The 12,650-nt window shown below is 43.1% G+C and overlaps 1 protein-coding gene across 2 annotated transcripts in view; it reads right to left on the bottom strand.

Moving 5' to 3' along the window:
- Positions 1–2,070: 2,070 nt before the first annotated feature.
- pcdh11 (protocadherin 11) overlaps positions 2,071–12,650 on the bottom strand; it is a 129,521-nt gene continuing 118,941 nt past the window's right edge. For both annotated transcript variants that reach the window (XM_047584788.1, XM_047584789.1), the window contains one exon: positions 2,071–6,457. In XM_047584788.1, coding sequence (XP_047440744.1) covers positions 5,994–6,457 — 464 coding nt within the window. In that variant the 3' untranslated portion in view covers positions 2,071–5,993. The remainder of the gene's footprint in view (positions 6,458–12,650) is intronic.

Here is a 12,650-nt window from a genome sequence, read left to right as displayed (position 1 = left end):
AAGTTACAGTCAGCTGATGTAAACGTCTGATTAAATTGCATTTAATGCAGCGATAATCACTGTCTTTTATCGTAACTGTGGGTCACGCGACAACTTGCATGCGACAGGAGTCGATAATGAGCCCCCTCAGGAAGTCATCCCCTCACTCCACGTCACCCACGGGATCCGCTGAGCATTTTAGCGGCTTTCAGCTCGTTGTGTCGGTTTCGCACCCAACAACTCGTTGTTTGAGTTCAGCCTCACTGACACATTTAGAGACAAGCTGGTGAAAATAGAATAACAATGAGCAGATGAAGCTCCACGTATTCAAACAAACAAAAAAAAGTTTTTCATATAAAAATAATGAGTTCTCTTTGCAGGTTGTTTCTGCTAGGCCTCAATTATGAGGCCAGCTTACATAAAAGGCTTGAGGCATACATGTTTTGTGCAGACTCTAATAGGTGCAACTCTATTACGTGACTTTATCTGCAGCCAAAATCCATGGGATTAAGTGATGGCCCTAAATGTAAGATGTTATGCAAAAGAAAATCACTGGTGTATTTCACTTAAAACAGACCGACGGCCTATCTTAGTGTGAGTTCACTTATATTAAGAAACTATTATCACAGCAAAAACCTTATTTAAGTCGAGACACGGCAGCAGAAACGCTGCTTTTTCACCCACTGATCAACTTTGAGATTTTTTGCTATTTTGCTTCATTAACATGTCTTGTATCAAAATACTTAAAAAAAGCGGTCCCTAATCACATTTAGGTGTTCATTTCACTACACTTTGTCCATGTTGTGCGTCCAATTTACCCCTATATCTGCTTAAAGTCGGCTTTCTAAACCCTCTCATAGCACTGTGAGCCTCATCTGTACCCCGGTATATGAGCTAGCGTTGTGAAGCTCTTTTTCTCCAGCCAAATATGGTCATACCCTTTACATTGGGAACCAAAAAAGTAGAAGGGCCAATCTGAAAGCCAAACTCATGCTCTCATTGGTTAGTGTCGATTTCTGACAACGCGGTTCGTTCGAAAGTGTCATGAAAATCAAAGAAAAGACACATGAAGGAGAGGAGAGGGGAAGTCAGACTCGTCTGGGCTGTAAATTGTTCTTGGTAAAAGGAGACGAAGGTGGAGACGACCAGCAACGGCTCATCATTCATGTTTCATTCTTGAATGAACTTATTGAAAATTGAATCTGATATTTTGATATTATATATGTGGATATGATTATATGATATGTTTTGAAGGATCTGAGTAGATTTGGGTTTGGTACATAGTGGTTTCCAATAAAAATGTAAGTGAAAAATACTTACATTCTGTGGGTATTTTTGATATATCATTCATTTATATAATATTTTACTCCTAAAAACATGGCAAAATTTGATTCTTTTGGACTGGTGACAGCTATCCAAAATTCCCCCAGTAAATACCTGGAAATCTAAAGCGTGAAAATCAGTGCAAATTTAATTGCATATTTAAATATAAATTCACAGAAAACTTGTAATACAACAAATTGTTGTATTTATGGAAGTCATCAACTGGAGAAGTTTCATGGTGATATCAGTTAGTTTTAGTAAAACTTTTGCCCCATTCACCTGTAGTGTGTCACCTTAACTCAAAGCTGGAAGCTTGGAAAGACAAAAATACATCAACAAAGATGAAAGTCCAGAACCTTCAAAAGAGCCCGAGGTTTTATTAGTGCAGCAGTTTGACCTGCAGCGTCTTTATTTGTTTATCTGAAAAATATCTAGGCAGACCAGTTCAAACCGCTGCACTAATAAAAAAATTCTAAGCTCAGAGTACACGGCGCCTCCATGTCAAGCTTCTTTCTTTCCTCATGAATATATTGTGACATGTGTCATAGGTCGAACTGTTTCCCCAGCAGTGTTCATTCCCAAAGAGTGATGAAGGTGAAACTCCACGTCCCATTTGACGACTCTTACATCATTAGCTTTGTAATTGTCATAATTGGAAAACTGTGACAGTTTGAACCCACGTCACATCTATCACTGACAACAACAACGCTCTCAGAACCCAAATCTAATCAGACAGTGATGTACAGTGAAGGACAACCACGACCCACGTGTTCTTTGAGGACTCAATATTTAATGGCTCAAGTAAAATTCAATGACAAGAAAAATCATTTCACCATATGGAGGGTTCTTTTTTTCTTTTTTCTTCCATAGATTTAAGTGGAATATCTTACAAAGGCATGACAACACAGACTGTATAGCTTTAACTGACCAATACAGATTTGCTGGCAAGCATTGAAGCCTTCTCTCAAAGCAAACTTGACCTGACTCACCGATGACTAATTTACAAGCATATACTTAAGTCTTATATCATATTTTGTTATAGTTTTTGTACAAGATACATTTGTGTACATAAAATACCCTGGCAAGGTGCATGCCAGCACACACACACACACACACACGCGCGCATACATGCAGGAGGACACGCACTCGCGCTCACGCAAGATCACCTAGAAACACATTCAAACACACTCTCTTATGCATATGTGTCCATTTACATTACGGCAGAGATTGTCATCTCATCGCTTCTTCTGTTTTGCATTTTTTCCTCGAAATGAATTCCAGTATTTAGTCTGTAGCCTTTAACTGTATACGTCTTTCCAGCTTGTAGCCATAACCACATGTTCTTAGGGGTACTGCTATGTACAGTTTAAAATCCACTTTATCCGTCAGTAGAGATATCTGATAATTGCGCGTGCGCATACGGTGGCGCGCACGCGGCACAAGGTTTGAATGTGTACACGGTGTAACATTTGCTTTGTTCCATAAGACAGACAGACAGGAAGAGCAGTAAACATCGATACCGACACGGATCCTAATGACGGATGCATGAGCCACGTAGTGTCAAAATGCCTTGTGGAAGTCCAAACACTTCATGCAAATTATGGCCACGGGGTGGGGCGGTGGGTTGGGCTATGGGCAATCGTGATACACATATTTTATTGTTTTTTTTGTTTTTTTTTGACAGAAAAAAATCTTCAAATAAAAAGTAATGTTCCGTTTTATGTGTAGCATCGTTCCTATTTCCATCGGCGGGGAAGAGGGCATTCAAAAAAATTCAAAAAACAACAGTGAGAGAAGAATCATGCGAAGTGGAAAAACTGCGATCACTCAACTTTTTTGAAGTGAAAACAAAACAAAAAAAAGAGATAAAAAATCGACATTCATGTTGTATTCTCTTTGTTTTAAAAGAATAAATAAATAAAACACCATCCATCGCTTTTACCGGATTCATGGTCAAACAAAACAGATCTGAAAAAAAAAAAATAATAATAATAATAATAATAAAAAAAATCCACCTAAAGGTACATCCTTTATCCTTGGGGTACATTCATGCAGTTGTTACACTATCCCCTCTGGTTTTCTTTCATTTAATGTAGCTGTTGCAACGTTACAGTACACGGGAGTTATGTAGGTAGGCAGAGTAAGTGACAACACCGTGAGGGACACACATATGTAATATTGTGTTAACTGTACACGCGTGGCTGGATAGAGTATTTTAAATAATCACATTTTTATTTTAAGAGTGACAGTGAATTATCCCATACATATTAAATAGAAATGCTCTTCCTTCATGATATGCAGAAGGGTTCAGTCGTTTTTTTTGTGTGTGTGTGTGTGATATTTATAAACAGTAATCCACGAGCAGATAAGAGTCTGAATGTATAGTTTTCAATGAACAGGATGGTTTCATAAAAATCCAATTATCGTACCATATTTCCGAGTTTGTTTCCCCCTCTTTTATTTTTCCCACACTACTGTAGATAGAGACTGAAAAGACTTCTGAAGTAACTTCTGGATCAAGTGTTGGATCCGCAGTAATAAAATTAAAATTTCCCAATTTTCCGTGACACGTGATGCATGTTCCCTTTGAAATGCGCTCCTTTTGATTAATAATGCATTGCTTATACCATTTGGTGATGCGAGTCTTTGCTAAGACAATGAAATGAGATGAAAAGTGACGAGACCGAAAAAAAAACTAAACGTATGAGTAAATGAGCTGAAAGCGGACTCCCAAACAGGGTCATTACCATCAGTGGATTTCTATAGGGGGGTTTATTCTAGTTCCCTGTTTTGAAATCAATTCATTTTCATAATTGACTGAGGTGAAATTGAAATGCCCCCATCTTTGTCCTTGACACAGTGTTCCTTTAAGTGATCATTTCTCAGATAAATCCCCTTTACAATGATAAGAGTCCTGGTCCGAGAGAATGAGCGCGGTGGCTACGTACATACAAACACAATTTGCCTCTGCCGCCCCTTGGGAATACCGCGTTGCATTATAGATTTAGGCCTGTCCCCAATTTGCAAGATGGTCCGAGGAAATGAATCGCATGAATCATACACCTGATGATGTGGACACCTGGCTTGGATGTTGCGGGAAAGAAAAAATGGAAATCAGCAAAGTCACTTATTGCTGTAGCAATAGATTATGCTGCACCCAATCTGTTACTGCAGCGCGTTTGGTCTGAAGTAGTTATTATCATCAGAACAATTCACACACCACAGCAGTGATGCAGTGTGATTATGGGACCATGTGAGGGGCAGCCTGCAGAGACGGCCTTTCAAACGGTGCTACTGTCTGTTCTTATGATATCTGCAAAAACGACATTAACATCAATAACTCGGTTAAGCTCAGGGCCCAGCAGATTTATTTTTTATTTTTTGCAGTCTGGTCTATTACTCTAGTGTCGACACATAATACCGACAATGGAAAGTTTGTAGCCTAACTTAGCAGCAAGAAAACACTGAATAGTAATTAATTGCAGGAACATAGGTGTTAGCACTACGCGCATAAAGCTTTTGTTTCTGAGCTCTCGTCCCTTTTTCCCACTGCCTCCGTACGTGCGCGGTTTCCAGGCAGACAATGTAATCATTCCAATCATTCCTCCTGTCCACAATAAGGGTCGTCACCGAGATCACACATCAAAGTAATTAGACCGAGTATTTCGTAATTAGCTCCATGGCTGTCATTACGGGGCTGTTTCTGAGCGGCAAATTGTGAGGAAGAGAAACAAAAGGAAGAAAACAAAGGCTACGTTTTCCGAAAGCGCATCTGTCTGTGCCTCTCAAGGCTAAGCTACCGAGATAACGCTACGAGATAGAGCTGGCAGAGATGGAGCTGCCGCCATATGAAAAACAACATGGGTATGCATGTGCGGACGTGCAGGGCTTCCATTTCATTTTGTGCGCGCTCGTTTCGCAGTGAAAACGTGGAATGCGAAAAGATGAAGATGCAGTGTTGTCTACCAATGGCCTAGTTATGCTTTGTAGACTTTTTTTTTTAATATGTATATATATATAGTTTTTTTTACGTCCTTCTGCAGTCCCCTGACCAAAATAGACTTCTGAAAAACACGTTTGAGCGAGACAAAAGTAACATCTTCCACCGCCAAAGGAGTTTGCGCCACGTGTCATACAGAGCAAAACTTCACTAGAACTTGACTGGAAACACCATCCACCCAGAGCTTATAATAAACATTTAGCCCAATTTAGCTCACACAACACAAAGCACTGCGTCTGCAATTGTTTCTGAGCGAGGAAATGGTCTTTTAGGGCGCGGGTCCACTGAGCCGGGCCAGAGGAGCTTAAAGTGTGGAGTGCCCGTTCTTATCACTAAGCAAACATCACCAAAACTGAAAGCAAAATGAGTTTTTTTTTTCTCTCCTGCGATAGATCTACTTTGATATAGAACTACCTTTTATTTAATATACATGGGTCTGCTGTGTTAAGACTTCCATTTCCCTTCAAAAGCTGTAGCTGTCAGACTGATTCCATAGGAGTTTGTCTGAATAACATCATTGCGCTTAAATCCTGTTCTCAGATGTCTTCATTAGTAAAACTGAGCTTGAGTTGGTTGAAGTTATTCAGATTGTGCATACCTGCACTCGTACGCATACATACTCATAAAGTCATAGGCCTTCTATGGAAGGAGCCGCACCCACGTCAGGCCGATTAAAATCTGTCTTTAACCCTTACAGCTGGTGCTCGTTCAAGAAAGAGCCGCTTCCCCCGCCGGTTGGCGTCTGCTGCCCGGGAGAGGAGAAGCTTGCCAGGGGGATGACCTTGACGGGGTCTTCCTTCTTGCTACTGCAGTGTCTGTCCAGGGTGTTGTAGAACTGCGGCCGGCCGATCCCTTTGTCCAGTTCGTCCTTTTTGGGCACGGACCTGCCCAGGGTGTGGCGGCCATCCATGACCCCCATGCTGCCCATGTTAGCTTTTATTCCCCGGGAATAGCTCTGCTGGAAGCCGAAAGAGGGGAGGGTGGCGGTGATGGCAGTGGTGGTCGGGGCGGAGGTCGGGCTGTTGCTGCCAGGACCTTGGAACTGGGCCAGGGCTGGGGGCATCCAGCAGCTGTCGGAGTGGCCCAGTATCAGACACTCCTGGGTGCAGGTCTCAGAGGCCTCAGCCAAGGCTTTCTGGAGGTTCACCTCTATGGCTGCGGAAAAAAATAAATAAATAAAAAGAGAGGGAAAAGGAAGAAAAAAAAACACAGTTAAGACAACAGGTCAGAACGTATAGAGTGCGCTGCTGGAATGCAATGATTTTATCGGGGCAATGTGAAAGCACCGCACGGACCCATGAGTCAGAACGCAAACAGAAGAAAGTTGTCGTCTTATCAGCAGCTGACCCGCAAAATGTCAGCCTTTTAGCAAAATGAAAGCCAGTGATAAATGTTTCATTTCATCTTGTAATGAGAAAAACACCAGCAGAGCATTTAATTTCCATTGGTATTCCCACGACTCTGTCTGTTTACCTACAATATGCAATGAATTCCCTGTGGCTTAATTAGAGTTGGGAAAAAAATATGTCTCGCCGCTTGTGTCTCGGATTGGCTTTACTGTATTAAATATTTAATGAACATCTTAACAAAGCGTTGTTTATTTTATTCACTGACAATGTGCCACACCTCAAACCCAATCCGGTGCCCAAAATAAATCTGGTCAAACCAGGTAAGAAAACTCGAGCGGAGAGCGGCGGGAGAAAGGAAACGTCCCCGCGTCTGGTGAGCATCTTCAGGCTGATGCGGGTGCTATTAATACACACAATGTGGAAGCATTTGGGTTGCGGGGAAGGGAAGAAAAATCTGAAAACAGAATGAAGGGGAGAGTGGGCAAGGCTAAGCACTCAGACTATCTTATCTCATTATCCCGGCCCTGACATCACATGTGGAATGAGTCTGGGATGAGGCCTCAGCATTGAGCCCGAGCAATAAAGCCTGTCATGCCAGATAATTAGAATGTAAAACAGTATGCACCAAGGCAACCCGTAGCCTGCAGTGTTATGTTTCCCAGGCCATGCAACGGAAAGAGGGGTCCTCATCCAAACATCACTTTGCTCCTCTAGGCCTCAGCTTCAAGCTGTCATGTAGAAATTATTTAGTGTATTTGCATAAGTAAGAATGCTATAAATAATTAAGCAGTCTCAGACCTCGGTACACTGGAACAACTATTTCCTCCACATAGTTCTGCATACTCTGTTATTCTTTTCCTCTGACATCTGCAAATATTCACAGCGCTTTATTTATTGTTGTACACGATTTTGCAAAATGAAATGAAATATCCTGATCTGATTATGCTGTGTTAGTGGTACCAGTTCCGCCTCCCACGGACCACCCACGAAGGTCCACGACAGCCGGGTGGACACCCTTTTTTTTTTCGTCGTCTTTCTGCCGCGGCCATAGATTGAATGCCACGGCGTCAACTTTAATTATGAGGGCAGTGTCTGAAAATGAATCGGCCGGTATAAATTGTGAGGATATATTTGGAGTGCCCACGTGGAGTCAAATCTGTCCCCTCCATATTGAACTGGAGCCGTGAAACAGGAGTGTATAAATCCCCTGGGCGGTAAATGTGTCACCTTTCAGAGGGTCACTAACTTCATTAAGGCAAAAATGGATGCCGCTTTCTCATTCTCTGAGCTAGCACAATAGGGCCGAGCCAAGTCTCGGCCGTGCCTTGACTCAATCTTTCTTTAAGTGTTTTCTGCTGTTGGAGATGTCTTCTCAGGGTGCTGATGCTTTAGATGAGGGAATGCAATTAGCATAAATATCTTATTACCTAAAGAGACTCACAAAAAAAATACTTTTTGTGTTTTTTTTTTTTTTTTACTTGGATTTCTTTCTGTCTTCTAACATTTGGTGAAAGGTGAAGCTGCCTTGAACGCAGCGCACTTCGCGAGTGAAAGGTAATCTGCGGCTCTGGGACTTGGGTCACACAGCATGAAACGTTTCAGAAGGAGCCTCTCCAAACGACGGGCCCGCACTGTTTTCTATTCCATCGGGGTAGTTTGGATTTGGGAGGGTGGGAGCGCGAGCGTGAGTGATGTCGCTGACAGCTCTTGCTGCTTTCGTCAGCTAGAGGTATGCCGCAGCCTGCTTGTGATACCGCTGTCTTTTGTATTCAGGGGAAACAACTGTACCCCACAGAGCTTTTGGAAGAAATCACACATCACTGACGCCACAGATCCCCTGATGCTGTGAACATTCTTTTCTACGTTCCCTTCAAGGAAATTTTGAATGGCAGACAAGTGGGGATAATGGCAAACAATGGGGTGTAATAGACAGCGTGACTCGTATCAGACCTACTGTTCTCATTTGAAATGTTTCATTTTTACTGAGCGGCGATTGGGGGTTGAAAAAATAAGCCTAATACCTGGTAAGCTACTGCGCGGTGTCAACCGAACATCTAATATTCAACCGCCACCGCTTCAAACGAGCCGGCCGCTTCCGACTACACATCCAATCCGTGTTCTGATTCAAAGCGGCTTGCGAGACATCGTGTCACAATCCCAGTTGATCTCAACGGTCGCAACGCAAGGTCAGTGCCGGCGGCAGCCTACGGCAGCCTCGTTCTGCAGCATCAACACATCCGCCCCGGCCCGCCGCTGGATCGAACGCCGCTGCATCCACCTTCAGCCGACCTTCCGCCGGCGTGGTCAAACATTGCGGCTCGTGCAAACGCTGAGCGCGCGTGAGAGGGAGGCGCGGTGGCGGAGGACGGCTACGGCCCTTGCAAATGGCTCACTGTAATGGGGGTGTTGTTTTCTTTTACAGAAATACTGTGTGTACAGGTCATGTTTTTTGTGTGTGTTGTAGGGAAAGAAAAAAAAATACCAGGTGAGGTCAAAACGATGCTGTAGTTCTCACTGCAGTGGCACCGGTTCGATTCCAGCCTGTGCACTTTGATAAAAGTCAGACATGGACGATCCCCAACCAACAGTAAAATACTCACTAGAACTATGAGGTCATACTTATATTACAACTTGACTGCATTTCTCTGTTATTCTTACCTATGCACAAAATACTGCTCACTATAAATACTACGCCTATTCGATATGAATGCTAATCAGTTGCAATATATTAACAGCTATTACTTACTTGAACTTATTTTTTATATTGTCAGTACATGTATAAATTTACCTTGTGTGTATACATATTTATATATATATATATATATATATATACACACGCGAGTCTTTAACTTGTAAGTTACAGTGTTGTCCAGCCCATCTTTATATATCCCCAAAGCTGCTCCTCTATCATTATCTTAATCTCTTCTTGTTTACGTACAAGAGCACGAGGGCAATGTCAAACCGGAGTCACACTCCTTGTGCGCGCGTCCATACGCGGCCAATTAAAGCCGATTCTGATCGCACACTTGAGCTAATTAAAGGCTGAATAAAAGTCTTTTAAAACAAAACTGTTAAAAAACAAAAAAAACTGCAAGTTTACTGTACGCATGTATAGCATCTGGCTGTTCGTCTCGTTTCGTCCACCCTCGGTTCAAACCAACACATCTGCTCGAGCGCATCTGTTTAAGTCAGCTGGCGTGTAGGTGACACGCCGATAATAAAGCCCCACCCACCTCACACACACACACACACGCACACTTACTAAAAAGCAAACAAAACCATGTAAAGTTCTGATTTAATGTCCTGATAGGTTAATGCACACCGTCTGTAATCTGAAGTTAATTAGTTACATTTTGGCATGCAAGCAATGTCGTAATGACTGAATGCATTCATCATAAACAATGCATCCCTCAGTCTCAGGAGGTCGTTGAGTACCACCTTGCCAACAGACATCTGGTAAGCATTATATTTTGCCTTTTTTTTTTCTCCTGCGATGGCCGCGGAATCCACAAAAACAAATACGCGTCCTGACAGGCAGCAGCGGTAGCGGACGCGGCTGGGATGCATATTGGCCAGCTGATCGGAGGCTCCCCAGCACAACAGTATGAGATATTTAACATGACAGTTGATGATATTTACTGACAGAGCTTGTTACATCTTGATGAGCTTCACATTAAGGCCTGCACACATATCACGATTCAACTCATTATTTCAGCATGCGCACGCTCATTATTGCTAATTAAAAGGATAATTGCATGCATCTAGGACATTAAATTCTTCGAACACCCAACAGGAAGGTGGACTAGGCCTCCGCCTCGTCGCGCTTGTGTTAATTAGTGCAGTCTTTTCCTTTTTTTTTTTTTTTTATCCTGTTTCTCACATGCGTGCATCCGTGCCACGCTCTCGTGTCATTTCAAAGGTGGACACTGTAACATGTAACATGAGACATCTGGCCATATTAAAATGACATACGGATGCTCTGTTTTCTAAATCAAGCCTAATACACAATGATGCATTGGACTCTCCTTACGTCTGTTGTTTACCTTTTAGAAATATGTGCTGCCACTGTGTGATATAGTTATTTTTATCCTCTGCAAAGACTACGAGGGATATACTTTTGCAGTTGCGCAACATTCGCAAAGGTTCGTGCATAATCCAGAATTCAGCCGCTACGTAAATAAACCTTTCACCACCCCCAAAGCGGCGTCACCCGCCACTCTGACCCTCTCAGTGTCGGCTAATTTGGGATCAACAAGTTTAATAGCGCCAGAAAGCGCGCGAGGCTCGTAAAACGGAGCCCTTGTCTTTCATCGGGGGTGTTAGGCCCATCGCGGAGCACGGCGGGCGATACAGCCGTCGAGTGTGCCAAAATATTATCGTCATCATCATATTACGTGCGATAGGGAGGATATGAGAAAGAGAGCGGAAGAGAAATAAAAAGGCGCGTGCTACGCGGGGCACGTGCCTCGTCGTCCACCGGGGAGACGGAGAGGCAGAAATCGCGTAACGCGAAAGATTCTTTCAAATAAATAGAATCTCAGTAGAAATAATTGGGTTTGTAATTACCGAGACGTTATCACTTGGCTCGGCCTTATGCCCACTCCAAACGTACGGTCCGGATAAGCAAATGGATGGTCATTAATAATAATAGCGCTATTAAAACCCCTTGGTGTTGCTTCGGAAAAAAAAGAAAAAAAAAGAAGAGAGATGCCATTACTTTCATCACGGCTCTGGCAATCATCATTTGAGGGAGAGACCGATGCCTCACTTTTCGCGGAATTACAGATACAAGGCAGCCCACTCACGAGCTTGATGCGATTCACTCCTCCCCGCTTTCTCGGGGCTCGTGTTTATGATGCGCACTTGTGACTGATTCATAACGTTGATGATGTGTACTCATATGTGAGCTCATGTTGCATTCAGGGTGGTGGAAACTAAGGAGGGACCGGTTTCTGAAGTAATGAAAATTATATGACTTAAACCCTGAATATACATACATGCCTTCGGTAATGAAAAAAAGAATATGCACGCTCTGAGACAAGGCCTGTGATATATATATAAAAATAAAAATGGCAATCTGCCTGAAAATGAAGACTTTCGCAGCGCGTCAGACTCAGATGCTACTCGGTGTTCTTTACTTTTATCAGGAGGAGGTACAGTGTAATCCCCGGTGAAGCCAATAAGAGCTGTCATTGTCACCGCGGCCAAGGGCACGGAGGAGGAAGTAAATATTCCACTGTAGCAATAAAAACTTGGCGTGGACTTTGGGAGGCAGATCAGCCTCGGCGCAGAGGTCAGCGGCGTCGTGTAGGAGGATGACGTGCCTGCGAGAACACGTGCTGGGGCGCACACTTTGTCACGAGATCTCTTGCGAGATTTTGTGACGGAATATCGCAGCGAGACGATGGGAGCGCCCGTCCGCCGGCCGTCCTCATTAGCGATCGCACGGCCAGTGAATTGCTTTTTATAATGGCAGGTTTTTTTTTTTGTTTCTTTTTTCCCGCCGAAACATAAATTTCGGGGCAATTCCGCGCAGCAGCGATTCAAAGTCAGATAGAGGCAGCGGCAGAGCGACGACTCCCCTTTTTCTTAGGCCTTAAAACAAATAGTGCCAGATGTAATGAATGGCCTTTTTTTAAAGGAGACAATGTGACGCAGATAAGAAGGGGGCGAGGTTGTCCATATATACTCTAGACTAATTACTTTTGATGCATTTACTGAGACGCCGCTGACAACAGTGAGTCTCTGAGCCACATACGTATTTATCAGCACTTGTGGGACCTATACAGTTCCTCGCCTGTAATCCATCTAGCCTTGTCTTCTCTCGACCCCTTTTGCTTTCCTAGTGTTTGACCCATTGTAACTGAAAGTAATTGCAGGCAGAAAACAACATCTAATGATTACTTTATCTGGGAGTCTGAGAGAGAGTGAAAAGTCACAGACAGGTACTTTCAACAAAGGGAGGAGGCCTTTTTGTTCCCGACACACAATTTCAGACA

The sequence above is a fragment of the Mugil cephalus genome, chromosome 5, assembly GCF_022458985.1.
Source record: "Mugil cephalus isolate CIBA_MC_2020 chromosome 5, CIBA_Mcephalus_1.1, whole genome shotgun sequence".
NCBI classification, from domain to species: domain Eukaryota; kingdom Metazoa; phylum Chordata; class Actinopteri; order Mugiliformes; family Mugilidae; genus Mugil; species Mugil cephalus.
The sequence above is the reverse complement of the archived record's forward strand: the minus strand, read 5'-3'. Positions and strand labels throughout refer to the sequence as shown.